The sequence below is a fragment of the Mchenga conophoros genome, linkage group LG22 (genome assembly GCF_057382185.1).
Source record: "Mchenga conophoros isolate Kocher_MC1m ecotype Shallow Benthic linkage group LG22, M_conophoros_male_GT1.1, whole genome shotgun sequence".
In the NCBI taxonomy this organism is placed as follows: domain Eukaryota; kingdom Metazoa; phylum Chordata; class Actinopteri; order Cichliformes; family Cichlidae; genus Mchenga; species Mchenga conophoros.
The window spans coordinates 19,485,773-19,505,326 of NC_140546.1; the positions used below are offsets into that span (position 1 = coordinate 19,485,773).

Sequence of the window (19,554 nt, forward strand, 5' to 3'; positions counted from 1 at the left end):
CGATTCTAGAACATAAATTGCTGGTATCGGAACAATCGATATTTCAGTATCGATCCGCACACCACTACTGATGATACGTTTGGCACAAAAAGTACCTGTGACTCAGGAACAGCTCAAGTGAAAAATAATTTGGATGTTTGGGGGTTTTTTTTTCACCCTCCACAGTGTTATAGTTCTCAGTTGAACTAATGTCAACTAATATGTGAGCTGAACTGATTAATTAAGAAGTGATCTCTCAGAAAAATAAAGTTATTTTAAGTACTTTGGACTCACAATGAACAAATAGCACTAACTTTAAACTCAAGTAAACCATACTCACTTTCTACTGGCAATCTTTTAGTTTTGACAGTTTATTGCAAATACAGTTTTAGATATTTTACATTTATAGAATAAACTTTATTTATTTATTCACAAATAGAATGGGGAAAAAGAGTTCAGCCCTTTTATAAACAGCAGATCAACACCTTTGAAAATCCTCTGAGAAGATTCACAGTCCAGCTTGAATGGCTGGGACTACAGATGTGAATTAGTAGTTTGGTATAATCTGGCGCTTGCATCTTATATTTTTGGTGTATTGCTGTTTAATGGCATGCCTGTCCCTGTTGAATAAATAAGTAAAGAAAGAAGTCATGCACAATACGTGAGGGGTATGTCTTTAGAGAGTCTTAATTGTGTTGCTTCTTGAGTGGAAAGGTCATTAGTCCAGTGTAAAAAGTTTGAAACAGAGGTGTCAGTGTCGGATGAGGCCATACTGCTGCATCTCTCAATATCCTCCCGAACAGCCCAGAAGAGCTAATTCAACTCCGGTAATGTGAGAGTGAACTCTTCTATTAATCATTCATGGTGCCTCACTTCTGCGAGCTGGCCTACATACGTACATCTATCCTACAGTGAGCAGATACATTTACGGTGGGAGCATTACCAAGTGCTGTTCATTCCTATGTGGGAAGCCACTGATGACCAGTCTAAACTTTATGAAACACAGATCAGTAAAGATTACTAATTGCGTTTTTATTCACCTCCAACCAAAATCTGTCTTCTTCCAGCTAAAAGAATGACAAGAGCCAGTGTTGTCACCTCCACCTGCAGGACGTCACATCACAATGAAATGCAACCTGATAAAGCGCCTTTCTGCCGTGTCTCCGTTCACTTGCTGTTTTATTAATGCAGCCACACGCCCTTAAAAGTCAGAATAAAGGGGGATTGATATCAGGTTTCTCAAGCTCAACAATGGGGATCCGGTTAGGTTGCATGCTCTTATTGTCTCTGCAGCATGCTGACTAGTCTGAATCCTCTAACAATATGCCGCCCCCCAATGAAAGCTTCATTTATTCTTTATCACCAGGAACCTTGAACCACTGCAAACATTAAGTCCACTTTGTAAATGCTGTTTCCATATTGGCTGTTTTTAGAGAAATTAAAACTTAAAATATCTGTCAATCATTTGCCAGTCAGGCAAAGGAAAGTTGAAGGTCAAAGGTCAAGGAAACAGCTGAATGGCCACAGCAGTCACACTTAGGTTTCAGCCCTAACCTCTCATTCAAAAATATGTTTTGATGTTCTGGTTTTTTTTGTGGTTAACCTCTAAAGCTTTTACATTTTATGGATTGTAATAAATGACTGATCACACACTTGTTTTTCACACACTCTCTGAACCATAAAAAACGAGAAAATGGGGATTTCCTACTTTGCCTTAAACACATCTTTTTACACCAAGCCCTTCCTCACATGTTGCCAAAAGCACTCATGGCTTGTCTTATAGAAGAGGTGCGCTAACTCTTCTATAAGACAAGCTGCAGCACACATTTAACCCACTGAAACAGTGCCACCTTATGTCCAACAGAACAGCTGCACAGAGTACAACCTTCACAGCAACGTGAGAGGATAACACAGCAATTTCTCTCAGTTATAGTGAAAAAAACAAACAAAGACCAAACAACCAAAAGCACTCACAAAAATCGATTTGGTCTTTTGGTATGAAGTGCATCAATTAATCTTTATTAAAGTGTTCAGTGAGGTAAAATGCGTTGAATTTAATGGAAAACCCTCATGTTCCAATGTGCTTTCATGTTTTTCTTCTGCAAACCTTCACAGCTTCAACATTAAGTTCAGTCACACATTAAATATACATTGTACACATTGCTAATACATTTATTTTACAAGCTTAAACAACTCTCAACTGTGCAAAATGAATGTATTTTTGGCTTAGTTTCTCTTCCCGTACCCCCTTGTGCTGATTGATGGCTGATTTGTGCAATAGTTTAAAATACTTCTTCTTTGTCATCTGCATGTTGGAAGCTAGAATCACACTCCAGCTCCCCTGAGGCTGTGAACTCTTGCACCTGGGTCATCTCTTCTTCTTCTTCCTTTTCTCTACTCTCAACTTCCCTCTCTGCACCCTCCCCTCGGTGATCTCCTCCCTCCTCTCTCCTTTCTCTCTTCCCTGCCTTCTTCGCCTCTTCCTCGCACTCCCTTTTGCCATCTCCATCCTCTCTCACCCACTCTCCTCCCTCTGCAGCCTCACGCATCACCTGGCTGGGATGTGGTGCCGCTAGCGTCTCCACAGGGGTGATGGACATGTCTTTGTCTTTCTCGGTGCTGGAGATGATGGCGGGGACACGGACACGTGCAGACTTCCTCCTTAAACGCATCTTGAGCTTATCTTCTTTTAACTGAAAGAGAGTGGAGAGTGCAAGATTTTTTTTTTAAGAAAACTCTGGTAAAAAACAAAACAAACCAAAAGACATGACAGAGCTGAGGTGTTGGGGAAAATGGTCATGCAGACACGGCACCTTGCGTCTCTCTTCAGCCAGCCGGATCTTCTCTTCAAACTCTTCTCTGGTGTGTAGCTTCTGAGCTTTCTTCACCTTCAGAGACTCCAGTCTGGCAGGAGGCCTGCGCCAGGCACCTTCATTGTCGTCCAGCTGATGCATACAAACACAGAAAATGACAGAAAACACTTCCTGCATCTTTTTAGACAGGCAACCTGTCTGTACCACGTCTCACGCCCTATGGCAGACGGGATAAGCTCCAGCCCCCAACCCCCCACACTCGTGACCCTGAATTTAATATGCAGAATGGAATGGACGGATAGTTTAGCTTATGAGTATGAGTTTATGGGCAAAGATGGAATCAGGCAGCTCATTTTGTGCTTGGTTCATGGTGTTCTTCCTTATTTTCTTTTTCTTTAGTAAAAGTTTGTTGAACCGCAGCATTATTATGGATGCCACAGATTCAGGGACAGTAGCAGTCAGGCTATGGAAAAAGTTTTTATTTCGCTTTGTCAGATGTGTTGAGAAAAAAAAGCATCTTTTAGAATATGTACCCTGTTTATATCACTGTGCTTGTCTTTCTACTAAAAGTAAAGCTCCATTTGCAGTAAAGCTGTCAGATAACTGGCCTGTAAGGTCGTACCATGCTGTGCACACCAGGTACTCACCATGATGCTGTAAGCTTCTCCAACCCTGCTGCTCTTTTCTCTGTGCTGTTCCTTTGGGATGATGCCCTGATTCAGCAGTTCCTCCAGGATCTTGTGGGACTTCTGGCGTTCAGTTATTTCATTATCCCACAGAAGTACGTCTGGAAAAACAAACCAACAAAAAAACAAGAAATAAACAAACACATATTATACACTCAAGGACATCTTACAAGCAAATAAATAACAAAATCACAGTATAGATAAAATAACAGTTGAAGACATCATCGGAAAAAAAAGTCAATACATCACAGAATTAAAATAAAACGGAATAGGCAAGCTTAAACAGATGTGTTTTAACAGTGGTTATAGAGAGAGGGAGAGAATCAGTGTTCCGAATGTGATTTGGGAGCGAGTTCCAAAGATGAGGAGCCACTCGGTTGCCAGCTCTAATGCCCATGGTCGTCAGGAGTGCAGAAGGTATAATGAGAATGACAGAGGATGAGGAGCTCAGAGAACAGGATGGAGTGGTGATGTGCAAAAGATCAGGGAGACCTGGAGGTGAGAGATGGAGAGATAGAGAGACTTAAAGGGCTTAAAGGACCAGGGCTGTCTGTACTGTGAAGGTGCTGAAAACCAGATTCAATTTGCTCATAGAGATGACTGTTAGTAAGGTGACAGTAAGGTGATGGGTCTACACTCGATTTCTTAAGAGTTGGAATTATCACAGCTAGAGGTAAAGGAAAAAGGCAGAGATTAGGGAGAAATGGATAATGTCAGTTATTCAATGAGTGAGAGAGGAACAAAATAAACAGGATATAACTGCCTGAGTGGAAAGTGGGTCAAGGCAACAGGTAGAAGGTTAAGATTTATCAGCAAATCCAGATATTTTCTCAACAGTTGAGAGAGTGAAACTGGGAAAGAGGAAGGCAGATCACAGTGTGCAACATGTGGAATTATCTAGACCCAGCTGCTGATGGACATTGCTCTTCTTGGTATTGAAAAAAAGGCCATGGAAATCCTAATATTCCATTCACCAGACTTGATTAATGTTCCATACATATATTCCATAAATATTAGCTGTAGACATGGCACCCTTAAAGTGGCCCATTTGTTCCTGATTTGTTTCTCTACAGCCTGATGAGTCAGACTACACACTCACTGTCCTGTGTAAATCTGTCCACTCACTTTCTCTGATGCTCTCTGATGTTAGAAGAGGGAGTGTTCGGGGCACTGCTCCAGGTATGTCACCAGGTATTTCTCTGTTCTCCATCACCACCCCGCTGTCTGCTGTGCCCTTTGACACAGCTGAGTCTCCACGACCACTGACCTTACTTCCTGTGTCATCCTGACAGCACAGACACAGAAAATAAATGCAGAAAGGGGACATTATTAAATCCTGACATCATTCCTGTGGTATCACAGACATGAATTTGTCATGGTAACATCTGTGTTAACGTATTATCAATTTGTCATATAGGTTTACTTCACAGTCTCAATCAGCTACATTTTACAAAAAAAAAGTACACCGAAATACATATTCACCTTTTATTTTCTTATAGTGTACACTGGTACTGATTAAACTAACCCGGCAGCATAAAACACAACTACAGTTTACTGCGCAAGTTCACAAGTCCAGTGTGAAATAAACCTACATAAAAAGTTGATTTCTTTGAGCCCCATATTGTATTTTTAAGGAATGCTTTTCAACTATGGTATAAACTATGAGGTTCGTGTGAAATATAAATTCATTCATGAGATTTAGAGGGGAAACCACTTTTATCAAATCTGTTGCAACTGACATGACCAAAAATGTGTCTTTTCATTTGTCTCTTCTTTTCTTTATTATAATCGTATAATAATAATAATAATAAAAATGATATATATATGTATATATATATATATATATATATATATATATATATATATATATATATGTGTGTATAAATAATCCCCATTTTTGAAAACAACAACAAAAGTTGCATTAAGAATTAATTAATGGGAAACTGCAATGAGACGAAACTGGATTCTTCTTCAGCCTTTAAGAGCAAGCCCAAACTTTTAGTCTTTATAAAAAGTAAGATATATTAACACTGATATTGCCAAACTTTTTTTTTCTTTTTGCCTTGACACATCTGAAGCTGGTCTGATAGGACTTAACCATCATTACTCAGGTTCGTACCACAGAAGAAGAAGCATTGTGAAGGCACCTGCCCTTGTTGCCTTAACTTTATAGTTTATGTGAGAGAGTTGGGCTATACCAGTCTTTCAGCTTGCTGTTTTTCCAAAAAAAGGAACAAAATGTTTTTTTCCCCTGCTAGAGAGAAGACTTCATAATAAATATCTATGTTCAAAAGGAAAATTTCACTTCCCTTACAACTTTCTATGAATTTTCTTTAAAAACTGTCACAAACAAACACCAGCTCTAGCGTCCTGTCCCCGGTTTTACTAGTGGGTGGTGGGACACCCAGCCTACCTCGTCTCCATTCACTGTCAGCGTTTGGACCGCGGTGATCGTGGAGTTCATGCATCCCATTTTCACCTTAAAGCAACGATGTGAAGTCAATCCTTGAAATTCATAAACCACCAGCTGTGTTTTGTTTTCTGGATTTCTTGTTGTTGTCTATGTGTTATCGACTGTTGTAGATTTGCATTCCTTCACTCAGACACTGCAGTCTCCATGGGTCCCGTGCGTTGCTAGGGGCCGTTGCTACAATAAATCTGACCTGGTCAAAGAGGTGATACTGCAAAGTCTACGTACAATGATCAAATTCGTTCATTTCTGATCAAATTTGTGCTTGCATCGTCCTTAAATGAACTCGTATGACAAATTTGTTGTCGGACTTCTGTTTGGGAGTAGAGTCGACTACAAAAGTATAATAGTGCCAGAAATCACTAGACGTGCATGTTACCAGATTACCACAAACAGAGGGGCTTGGTAAATAATTCAGCCAGGAGTCAGTGTGCCAAAAATAATTATATAAAACATGACCCTGACACATAAAACACAACACACTGTTCCGCTTACCATTAATTTTTACTCAGATACCAAGTTTCAGTGCGTGTGACCTTCGTTTCCTAAAACAACAACAACATGAAAATAAAATGAATATAAGACGAACGGACAGTGACAAATATCAACAAATAAGATACGCTTTTAATAAGCAAGCAGGGCCGGCCCGTGGCATAGGCCGTATAGGCAAATGCTAAGGGCGCCGTCCATCAGGGGGCGCCACGCCAGTGCCACAAATGTTGAAAAAAAAAAAAAAAAGTTGGTACTATTATTTCTAAATACAAAAAATAATCCCACGTTAATTAAAATGCAAAGTAAAGCTTATTTAATAGAAATATTATTTGTTACAACATTACGCCCCCCGCACGGTGCGCCCCCTCCCTCCCCGTATCATGGTTCCTTTTGGACGTCACCACATCAAAAAATCAACACAAGATGTCAAAACGGCCAAAGCTGTCAGGTGCCCAGGGAAGAAAAAAGAGAAAAGAAGAGGAGGAGAAACGAGAAAAAGACAGAGGTAGGTAACGTTAGCCTACATGAAATTATTTGTCTGAATGTGATAGTAACCTAAATTTTTAGCATTAAGCTAATGTTACATGATTCGCTAATTGCTAATCAATAAATAGCTAGTTAACTGTTTTAACGTCAGTTAATATTGTGGAGGGGGCTAAATTGTTATGGAAAATAATAATGTAACGTTAGGTAATTACAGTACTCCCACCTTTCCTCATTTGTATTCATCTTTTAAGCAGGTGTTTTTTGTTTACATTGTTATTGCCTTCTGGTTAGCTAACGTTTACCCTGCAGGTAATAGTCACTTTTCCACCCCTGTATATATTATAGTTGTAAGCCTAGTTGTTAAAGTGCACATCATTAATGTTAATTAAGCAATATCACATGAGAGGGAATGCTGTTTTTTAATATGAGCACTGCTGTGATTCGGTCAAAGATAATCATAACATAACATTCTCATATGATATTATACTGTTACTTTGCATTCTGCTATTCAGCATTTCACTGTAATGATGACAATAAATTGAATCTAATCTAATTTGCATATCAGTTAACATCATACATATATCTCTTTGGTTTTTCATTTATATTATATAATTTCATTTTATTCCTGGAATCATATGTTTTTATTATTAGACTTTAATACTCAGTGGTGTCACATACTCCTCTCTTCAGATGCACTGTTGAAGTTTCTAAATCCCACCCCTGGGCCATCTACCACATCTACCGCTGCTGCCTCCACTTCAGCAGCACAACCCACCAGTGATGCAGCTTTAGCAGCACAACCCAGCCATGATGCAGCAGCATCAAGCGGTCTTCCTGTTGCCTCCACCTCAGCAGCACAACCCACCAGTTTTGCAGCAGCATCAAGCGGTGTTATTGTATTTCATACATTAATTTTTTAATTTTTTGTATTCATTTATTTATTCATATATTTTTTTTATCTTGTTAATTATTCTGATTGTGAATTTGCTTTCTTTAAGTAAAAAAAAAAAGGTCAAAGACAAAGCTATTCGGTTTCTTGTGAGTACATACACTACACTGCCGATGTAGGGGGGCGCCACCTGAAATCTTGCCTAGGGCGCCAGATTGGTTAGGGCCGGGCCTGTAAGCAAGATTAAAATAACAGTTCTTCTTTCTTGGGGAGAAGGTAACATGCAACTTTCTGTTTTTTTCCAGTTCTGAACAAAAACCACAAAATACATCAAGGCAGTTGCCTAAGTATGGGCTTAATGAGGGTTATATAATATTGGACAGGTAGTCTGATATCCTCCTGAAAAGCGAGGGGAAAAAGCATCTTTCAGTTTAACTATTTTGTCTGCTGATACAACGGATAGGCTTGGTCAATTGTGGTACAATAGCCATTTGTATAAGAGGTAACATATGAGAGAGATACTCCCTACAGCTTATGACAAAATTTGATTCGATTTGATTGATGACCCTAATCATAACCTTTTGACCTCCCCCCTCCCCCCCGGAAGTGTGTAATTTGATCCCCTAAGCGCGCCACCTGTTGCGCCACCTGTTGTTGGAAAAAAAAGAAAAACGTTTTTAGAGGGAGGGAGGGGTCTGCGGCAGGGGAGGGGAATAAAAGCAGAGAGGAGGCCGTCACAATTTCTAGGCACAGACGCAAGATGGATCCTTTCATTCTGCAGCCCAGCAGCGTTCCTGTGTACTTGGACGGCGAAGAGATCTGCTCTCCCGAGGCCGCTAGCATGGGAGGCAGCAGCAGCGAGTGGTCCTCGTCGATTATCAGCGACACCCCCGTCACCGTCTACAGTAACAGATCCGAAGCAACCGCCGCTCCGCGGAAAGAAGGCTTTGAGTATGACATATTCAAATACAGCATATTTACTATGGAAGGCCTCGATCCAGACCTTGCGACCCTACCGGAAATACTCCGGAAGTGTCTAGTCATTTTCAGACCTGATGCGTCATGTTCCATAAGCATGAGGGGAGGGGTATGGTTGCCGGGGGGGGGAGATCAGAGAGGGTTCCTGAAGCATAGGGGTGATGCAGCAGCAGTTGACTCTGTGCTGTATAGAGAGACAGAGCGGCAGTTAGTTTTCCACAAACTCATAGTTTGAATTCTGTTTCAATATTATGACAATTTTCTCTGTATTTCTTTTTTTTTTTTTTTTTTTTTTTACAATAGCGGATGTAATTTTACTTTCTTAAGCTGCACCGGCGCTTGTAATGGGGAAAAAAAGAGTGACTTCCTATTGCCTGTAGAGAACCGTTTCTTTCAATAGTATTTTATTTTCCTATAATACAGACGCAGTAAAAAACCTTTAAGATGATCTGCCTAGCAACAAATTGCATTTTTAGGCTACACCATAGCTTGTGATGAAAAGAAGAACTTTCTATCCGCTTGTAACCTACAGGCTGCCTATGTGTAAAAAACGAATAAATATCCCTTAGTGAATACTACTTTTCCTTTTGAGAGACTGAAAAACAAACCATAATTGCAGCGACAGGCGATCTTGTTTCACACACACACACACACACACACACACACACACACACACACACACACCGCGGGTACTTTTACAATGGGTTTTCTCAATAGATAGAAAATGATGACGTTGAGGAGTCAACAGCCGATATTATCATTGCTTGTAACCCGGTAAATAATTTCGTACATCTCCTCCCCTAAAATAAGCCTTAGCGGAAAAAAAAGCTCATATTCGAATAAGTTTATTAAAGCACCCCCCTCTGTGGGAAAGAGTCAACCATGAGGCGAGTTTTGTCAACAGCAATTGTCCATTTGGTAAAACAAATATCCGCCTCAAAGTCGTATTTTACCGTTGCAGAATGTGGAAAACAGACGGCGTTCGCAAGAAGGCACACACACACACACACACACACACACACACACACGCACACACACACACACACACACACACCGCGGGCCAAGGAGGAGTTTTTTTCTTCAATACTTTAACAATAAGTTTTCTCAATAGATAGAAAATGATGACGCTGAGGAGTCAACAGCCGATATTATCATTGCTTGTAACCCGGTAAATAATTTCGTACATCTCCCCATAAAACAAGTCTTAGTGGAAAAAAGCTCATATTCAAATAAGTTTATTCCCCTCTGTGGGAAAGAGTTTTTTTCTCAGAGTCAACCATGAGGCGAGTTTTGTCAACAGCAATTGTCCATTTGGTAAAACAAATATCCGCCTCTAAGTCGTATTTTACCGTTGCAGAATGTGGAAAACAGACAGCCCTCACAGGAGGCACCCAGGGGCCCACCTCACACACCATAGTTAAAATATTTAAATTTCAACTAAATTTGTAGTAATGATCGGATTTCCTCACTTATCTACACCACACTCCTTGTCCTTGATTTCTTATCGTTTCTTATCGTTCCTCTGTCCCTTAATAGAAACCACATATATAGAAACTATCCTCCCTTTCAGTTGTCTTTTGCACTTCCATATCGCAAAGCAGTTACTGTAGGTTATTTTCTGCTTATGCATTAATGTAATTAATTAACTTATTTATCCTTAAGTAAGGTAATGACTTGAGTTCTAATGCTTTTTGTCTCTTGAGTTAGCTGTCAATGTGGGATTTTTTTCCCCTTTTGTCCAGTTAAAGCTGCCTTTCATTCTTCAACACAGCTTAAACTCTAATAGGTAAGCTTTCTTGTAATTTCTTAGTTCTGCAGTCTTCTTGAAAGACATCCGAGACTCTTCTTTGGATGCTGGCTGCCTTTTGTTTTGTTTTCTGTCAAGATGATCCCACACTGCTTCGATTATCTTGAGGTTCGAACCCTGGAGAGATCAATCCATGACTGATGCGTTGTTTCATCCAGGCATACTTTGACTACATTGGCAGTATGTTTGCGATCATTGTCGTACTGAAAAATGAAGTTGAAGCCAATCAGACACTACGTGGTATTACATGGTCGATCAAAATCTGGTGGAACTTTTCTACATTCATAATTTGATTAATTTGGATAAGAGCTCCAACAACACTGGCTGAAATCCAGCCTCAAAGCACGGTAGAGTATCCACGCTGTGTTAAAGACGGCTATAGACATTCACTGTTGTATCTCTCTTCGGACCTCTTCCATGCATATTTCAAATTTGGATTCATTACTCCATAAGACATATTACAGCTGATTTCTTTTTCCAGTCAATTTCTTGTGTAATTTGGCACACCTCAGCCTTATTTTTCTCTGTTCTCCTTCCTTAAGAATGGCTTATTAACAGCCACCCTTCCAACTCAGATAACTTTTGATGAGGTTTCATGAAATGTTTACAGCACTTGAGTTACTCGCCACGGCCATCCTAAATGCTAAAAACACTAAACTTTAATTCTAAATTACGTAATTAACGTTAACCAGAAAAAACAAGCCAAAGTCGAAATGTTGCTGAGCTGACCTGTGGTATGCTATGTCTTCTAAAGCACGTATAATGTAAACAGAACTGGTCTTTGCACAGAAGCCTGTGGAGCTTCATAATTAACCTCAGTGTGTGAAGAGGACTCTCCATTTAATAATAGCTGTAATAAAATGTTCTGGCCGACGGTGTTAAACGCTGCACTTGGGTCTAGCAGGGAAGATTTCAACTTTTCAATATGAATGAAGGCTGAAAACTGATTAGATTAATGTCTGATGATCTTTTCTGTGCTTCTTCAAGTTTGTAACACCAAACATATTAAAGGATGATGTAAGGCTCACAGGAAGAGTTTAATTAGACACACATTTACTATTTTTCTTTATACTCTTTCTTTCTTGACATGTTTAATATGATTACTATCAGAGGAAAAAATGAACCTTGTGTAGTCTAAAAACTTTTTTATTTAATCAAACTGTAATGTTGTTGAACTCTGACGGACGTGTCTTTTAATCTTGTCAACAAATCCTTAATCATCTAAATCTGCCATTTATCATCTTGTAAAATGTTCCCTCTGCTTCTGTTGCACATCTCCCCGGACACTCTCTGCTTCACCAGCCCTGTGCAGGTGGTCCAACCCCTGCCTGCCTCCTTAAACTGGGGTGTTTAAATCTCTTTACCTCTGTTGTGAACTTCACACAAAGTTTGTGGTAACAAAATCAAACTGACGAGGATCTCGTTTGAAAAACACACACACTCACGAGACAAAATAAAAACAGACTGCTCAAAGCAAAAGCAGAGCCCTCACAGCTGGTAGTACAAACACAGTGACAACATGCGTATTAGATACCCTCAGTGCCAAAAGCATAAATATGAAAAAATGTGATCACCAAGAATATCCTAAAAATGGCATTGAGGTGCGTGTTACAGTAAAGAAAAAAACAAAGTAGCCAAATTTTCATCGGAAAATGTTGAATTTTAGTAAAAACAATGCTCTGTAGTTTGATACTGTCGTTACAGACAAAGCAGATGTTTAAAGCCTTTGGACGCACATTTGAAATGCACTCATTCTCCTTATCAGCTGGAAACATTAAAGCCGTAAAATGACTTTTTCAAACGGATAAAAACTATTGAACAGCAGCAATGTTGAGCCTGTTCCAAAATTTGAATGTACATGTGTTGAAGGTGCGGGTCTTGTTGAATTATTAAACATACTTTCTTTATTTTTTCGAGCCACAAAAACAACAACTTTTAATTTTCTTCTGCTTGAGTATCGGCCTCGGGTAGCTCTACTTATCATTGCTCAGTCAGTCGTCTGTTTGTGCTACTTTTTTTCAAGGAGCAGTGGATTATTGGTAAGGGTGACTTTATGTGTTTAGCTACTTAAGTGGAAGTACTGTGGAAAGTTTTACCTTACATACATAGATCTACCAGTACAGCTTCTGAGGTAACTGTTTACAAAATGTTATAATCTATTCAAAGGTTCTTTGCAATTTTACATTGATAAACATTATCCTTAACACATTTGGCCCACATAAAGTACTATGGCCATCACACGGTCATTTAGAATTGTTTAAATAACTCGTGTCTTAAGTCCTTCCATCAAACAGAAAATTAAAAAAAAAAAAAAACATGGTTCACTTTTATATCACAAAATGTTAGAAATATAAGCCGTTCATAACAACCTGAAAGGTTGGGAGTTTAAAATGCAAACCGATGGAAGCAGAAGTAGAAGACTATAATGTCTCAGAGCACACGGTGTCTATTAATGTGTAGACATGTATAAATAAGAGCTTAATAAAGATGCTTAATTTCTTAAGAAATAAACAGGTGGAGTGATCTTTATCAAAAGTGGATGTTGCATCTGTGGCTAAACCCCTGTACCCAAAAAAACTTTAAAAATCTACTGTGTGTGAGGCTGTGTAAGTAAAGCTTGCCCTTCACACCTGCGTGTAATAAACCATTTGTTGGGGGTTGTGGATTTGGCACCTCAGCATTGTGAAAGTGGGGAAACATGTTTCTGGCTGTGCATAAGATTCCTCCTTACAACTTAGAATCTCAGTTCTAAATGAAATTCAGATGTTTTTTTTAAGTATGGCTAATGTATTAATTGACTTCTAAGGCGCACACACACACACACACACACACACACACACACACACACACACACAAGAACAACACAGAGAAGAAGAAGAGGGGGTCGTTTTACTACACATCATAAAAACGCAATCATTCATCTTCCAACTGTATCTTTCTGTTCTGGCTTTAGAGTCATAGGTTGTTTACTGAGCCGTACTTTGGGAGTCATACTGTTGTGATACTGAGGAGAAAAGGGTAAGGTTTGATAGACTAAACCATTACACACACAAAACTTGAATAACCTAAAGAGTGTGTGAGACTGCTAGCTGTGTTGTTCAGCATTAAACTCATCTACAAATGTGTTAGTAAAGAGCGACTTGTACTTCTGTCCCATTAAGCAACGGTTTAACAAATTTCACTGCAAACTATAAAAGGAATCTGGATTTATATAGAACATAGTAGTGATGGATTAAGTGCAGGAAACACTAGTATAAGGTGTCTATTGAACAAATCTCCTTCAGCGTTCAAAATGACCAAAGTGAGGCCTACAGGCGTTTCTCTCGGTTGGTTGTGTTCAGGGAAAAAGCAGCTAAATACACTGAGACTGCTCCCCATTGTTAGTGAGTTAACTCTGGATATCTGTAGGTTTTGTCAAACTTGGAGTGAACAAAAGCAGAACAACAGTAAAAGATGCAGACAGTGAAAGTCTGGTTTATTTCATGAACACAATGAAACATTTTACAGTCCACAGAGCAAAGTAGCATACATGATAAATAGATACACATAACATGAGAAGTAAAACTCGTCGTCTTACCACATGTTATATTCTGTAAACTTAAAATAACCACAGAAATTAGAGTTTAGTGTTTTAAAGTCATTATTAAAAACATGAGTCAACATTACTGAAGTGACGCTTTAACGATGCGTCTTATCACCGTGTTTATGATGATAAAACATGTTCTCTCGTTAGTAGTTGTCTGCGCTGTCACTTGTCATGAAAATGTCCAGAGCCAGGGTTCCTCTTTAATCACCATTGATCATTAATAGGGTCACAAAAGATTTGTCACATTATCCCCATAAACAAAATGCTTTTATAGAAATCATTGTGATACAAATATTTAGATTCTTGATTCACAATGTGCACGAACTCAAAATCTTTAGAGGTTCATATTTATAAAGTCTCGCAAATAATACATTTATACCATTGTATGAGCTACTTCTTGTAAAAACTGATTGAAAAAAGCTCCTGTCGTGACCTTCCTTCTGTGAGGACACACACACACACACACACACAGAGAGAGAGAGAGGGGGAAGATCATTAGGATTGGAGGCGTTTTTGGATTTTCACTTATTGTTGGCTTTACAGTCACATAAAATTCATTCCAATTTTTTTGCCTTTGCTTCAATTAAGGTGTTTCTTTAAATCTACAGCAGCTTCCTTTTCAAAAAGTTTACTGACATAGTAAGGAAGTAGCTAGGGAACTCAGTAAGTATGAGCAACAACAGCTTAGGGACTGTTTCTACAATAAAGAGGAATTCATCATCATCTGCAGTTCATCAAAAAAAAAAAAAAAGTGCCATTAAAAACAATTCAGCAGATCCTCAAAGTATGGATACAATCTGTTTTCAGCTGTAGAGGTACGCTTCATGTACTTATCAACATGCAGTTTAGAGGCTTGCATTAGAGTGCTTTGGTACTTGGGCCTCTTTTATTTAGCACGGTTATACCATTGTGTATTTAGCTATATAAATATGCTCAAGAGTCTATTGTATGTTTGTCATGCAATTAAAAATTCAAAAATATAATTTTTAAATCAGTAACTTTGCAAATTTAGAGGAAATGTTTTTGGATAACAAATGTGTCACATTTTCAACAGGGTTTGAATAATCAGCGTTAACACAGAGACATTTATGCGCTGGGTATAACAGACATCCTTACCTTGGAGCAGAGAAACACGGTGTATTGTTGCTTTTCTCTATTGTATAAGCAGCGCCCGACTGTCAGAAACGCTCTGTGCGGGTAGCAAAGTCGGATCCAACGCACATCCAGGAATCCGTGTGAAAGAAAGGTCTCGCTGCAGCTAGGCTCTCAGGATAGTCAGGCTTTTATTTATATTTGCATTCTGGTGCGTTAAAGCAGCCTCTGTGTCCCGCTTGGATCCTCATTCCGAAAATTCAGATATTTAAATAAAATGGTGAATTGGCTAGTGATGAGGAGCCACTTAGATCCGTAAAATGAGGTTTGATTAAATTAAACTCTTATGAACAGCTATGAACTCTACCTCTCTGCTGATGTGTTCCAAACAAGCAATGTTTTCTACACGTCCAAACTGTGTGCTAACTACCTCACACCGCTGTGTCTGGGATCCGAAAAAATAAAAAGTTAAAACGCTATACCTTGCGGCAGTTGTGAAGTGCTGAGGAAACTACTGTGTGTCTGATGGGGTGTTTTTATATAGGTGGACTTGGTTTCAGTTGGCCTCTGACATGATAAGATAAAATAAAGGAAACTGATTGTAATGGAACTACAGTGCTGGGATGCTCTTGATAAGGGAGCCTCTTTTATTGTTTTATGACTTGTTTTGCTGACTGTTGAGGGCCTAACTGTAACCAACTCTGTCTAACTGTTGCAGAGTTAAGAATCTGTAGTTTTTAGAAGTAACACAAGAAAAGTTTATTTCTAAAGGAATACCTGTTGTTTGTGGTGCTCTATTTAAAACTATTAGTGTCATGAACCAAAGTTCAGCGCACAAGTTGGACCCAGAAGCAGAGCCAACACACACAGGAGTACGAGAAAATAAACTTTATTTTAACTGAAGGTGTCCCGGGAGGGTAGAAGGAAAACACGCGTGAAACTCGAGAAACCAAGGGACCGGGAGATGAGTCGCGCAGGAACGCCGAACACGGGACTGTGGGAGGCTGCAACAGAAAAAGGACAAGAATTATTGGGGCGCGGGGAAATAGCAGCATACGTGGGGGAAGAGTATGAGTCTTACGGTGACAGCGGGGCCGTGGGAGCCGGAGGGAGGGGTGAGGGTCCGCGCTAAATTTGCAAAGTTACTGATTTAAAAATTATATTTTTGAATTTTTAATTGCATGACAAACATAAGAGAGTGATATTATACCCCTTTCGTCAAAAAAAGTGACAGGTTACTTCCGGAGCTCATTAATTATTCATGAGCTCCGGAAGTAATTAAATTATTCATGAGCTCCGGAAGTAGGAAGTAATTAAGTAATAAAAATATGATATTCATAAAAATATGATATTCATAAAAATATGATATTCATAAAAATATAATTGATTATTTAGAAAGTTTCTTATATATCAAAAAATAGCATTCTTTTATTTCTTTAAGCAATTAAATTTTTATTTTTATTTTTTTATGCTCAAAAAACGCCATCTGGTGGCGGGTCAGTGTGTGTGCGCGCGCCCGCGCGCGCCCGAGGCTGTGTGTCTGGTGTCTCCGGACCGTGCTCTCTCGGGCTCCGTGCTCATGTGTTTAAAAATGTATTAAACCATATTAAAATTGTTTAGTTAAACTTGTGCTTTTGTAACGTTCAGTATGGCCACAAACACATGCTGCATGCCTTGGGGGAAAACTTTATTTCGATTTATATGCATTTGTAGATTTAGAATAAAACTCATACTCGCGATCCCCTAACCCTCCTTAGAAACATAAGCAGGGAAAACTCCTTAAAAAACCCTCCGCGATTTCTCCAAAACCCTACAATAACTTGTTAGGGTACCCCCTCTATTCCCAAAACCTTATATTCGATAACAGGGGAAATCCTGAAAAAATCCTTCGTCTTTTTTCTCAAATTCAGCGCCCCGCGGCTCCCTTCATGCTCAGCCAAACAAAGCCAAAACTCCTTTTAAAAATTTCTCCGCGATTTCTCCAAAACCCCTAGAATAACTTGTTAGCTACCCCTCTATTCCCAAAAACCTTATATTCGATAACAGGGAAAATCCTTATTCTTTTTTCCTTCAAAAACTTCCCTCTTACTAGCAAGCTCTAAAATTCAACGCACACTCTAAGTTCTACCTCGCCCTTAATCTCCGATCCACAACTTCTTGCAGAGCACAATTTTTTCCTGCTTGTTCGCTCCCCGCTCTGCTCCCTAATGCGCTGCTTACCTCGTTTGAAAATTCCCCCCTTAGACCAACTCCGCCTCACTGCGCCCCGCTGCCAATCACATAACCCTTGCACCGCTCCCTTCGCACCCCGGTTAGCCAATCCGCTCCAGGTCTGATTTTACGATCTCCCGCTGAGGTTAAGACTATCTTCGAACCCCCAGAAGACATCTGACTTCAGACGTATCAACAACTGGCGCCGCTCAGACTGCTTGCGAGTTCGCATAGGGAGCGGCCGATTTTAACAGCAACTTGCGTCTCTTTCCTTATCCGCATATCATTCGGTAAGTGTTAATCTTCCTCTCTAACTACATTTTTGCATTTTCCTTTTTACCATTCTGTCAATCCTTTCATTTAAAAAAATAAATAAATATCACAATGGTTTGTAACAGGTACAATACACCATCCATCCATCCATTCGCCTCCACTTATCCTTTTCTTAGGCTCGCGCGGTGCGCTGGAGCCTATCCCACGTACAATACACTTTAAAATATATTGTTTCTACTCTGGTCGAAAGAATCCACGCTTCGTACTGATGTCCACAATTCTTTTATTCCTCTCACAATCATGGAGCACCGTGAAAGCTAGAAACAAGTAAAATAATATCGATAGCACATATGATATTCATCTCAGCCACTTATTTCCTTTCACAAGGTGCACAAGTGTTAAACAAATAACAGCATAATGATTTTTTACCGTGTACGCCTTGTAAAACCAGCAGTAGAAAAGTTGTATATTCCGAAAAGTCCGCCGTGTTACCGTTCTGTCTTGTCTCTCCCGCGCACAACTTCCGGTTCCCGCAACTCACAGGAAGTGACTACTTCACAATAATATTTTAACAGAAACATTTCTTATAAGCAGGACATATCACTGGATTCATAGATTACCTTTCCTACTGCAAATGTACACAAGCATGAGAAGCAAATAAAGAAAACAAATAGAAAACAATAACGATCTCAGATTCACTTTGGTGTTGTCATGGCAACCCACACAAACATTTCAGCGTCAGCTACACTCCCACCAATTACCTTTGATTATTACAATTGAGAACGTAAATACACTTGAATTTCTCATTATATCAATGGTAATTCCCAAGCACCATGTTGTTGTTTTAAACATTCTTGCATTGACATAAACAATATTCTTTTCTCAACAAATGAATTCAACAATATGAACAGTAGATTTTACATCTCCATAACATGTGCATGAAGTACAGCATAATGACAACTTCTATTTTAGAAGGGAAATCTAATCAATGAATGACATTTTTCCCATTTAGCTGTTTTTCACCAGGACCACTAATTTCTGAATGGGTCTCTGAATGATTGAGGGTTGGACGAGGCGTTCGCCTCCCTTTCCTAACTTCCGATCACCAGTCTGGATTGTCACCTTCCGTACAAGTCCATCATCATCCTCATGTGCTTCCACAACCCTAGCAAGTTTCCATTCATTGCGAGGAATATCTTCCTCTTTGAGAATCACAATGTCACCCACCTCCACATTACGTCTTGGTGTATGCCATCGCTGTCTCAGAGCAATATTGGCCAGGTATTCCTTTCTCCATCTGTGCCAAAATTGCTCAGTCAAATACTGTACCCTTCTCCACCGTTTCTTAGCATACAGGTCCTCCTTGACGAATTTACCTGGAGGTGGAAGTGGGACTGAGGATTTCATGGTGATCAAGTGGTTCGGTGTGAGTGGCTCCAAGCTTTTGGGGTCATTGATGTTATCAACAGTGAGTGGGCGGTTATTCACGATGTACATAGCTTCATAAAGGAATGTCCTCAATGAAGCATCATCCAACCTTCCCACACTGCAGGCAAGGACTGTGCTCAGTACGCTTCTCACTGTCCGGATTTGACGCTCCCATGCGCCTCCAGCATGACTAGAGTGGGGCGTATTCATCTGGAAGTCGCACTGATTTTCTGCTAGGTATGCAGTCACTCTTTCCTTATCAAGTTCTTTCAGAGCCTTTGCCATCTCGTTTCTTGCCCCCATAAAGTTAGTTCCCTGATCGGACCTAATGTGCCTAACAGCTCCACGAAGGGCAATGAAGCAG

The 19,554-nt window shown here is 39.6% G+C and overlaps 1 protein-coding gene across 4 annotated transcripts in view; it reads right to left on the reverse strand.

The window, feature by feature from the left end:
- Positions 1 to 435: 435 nt before the first annotated feature.
- stmnd1 (stathmin domain containing 1) overlaps positions 436 to 19,554 on the reverse strand; it is a 35,383-nt gene continuing 16,264 nt past the window's right edge. The window contains exons 2-7 of one of the 4 annotated variants that reach the window (XM_085262175.1): positions 8,868 to 8,977; positions 6,444 to 6,493; positions 4,604 to 4,763; positions 3,440 to 3,579; positions 2,793 to 2,924; positions 436 to 2,672 (exon numbers count right to left, since the gene is read on the reverse strand). In XM_085262175.1, the coding sequence (XP_085118301.1) occupies positions 2,262 to 2,672; positions 2,793 to 2,924; positions 3,440 to 3,579; positions 4,604 to 4,763; positions 6,444 to 6,446 (846 nt within the window). In that variant the 5' untranslated portion in view covers positions 6,447 to 6,493; positions 8,868 to 8,977 and the 3' untranslated portion in view covers positions 436 to 2,261. Of the gene's footprint in view, positions 2,673 to 2,792; positions 2,925 to 3,439; positions 3,580 to 4,603; positions 4,764 to 5,891; positions 6,424 to 6,443; positions 6,494 to 8,831; positions 8,978 to 19,554 lie in introns of those variants that run through there. The other 3 variants (XM_085262174.1, XM_085262176.1, XM_085262173.1) reach the window with 3 other exon arrangements.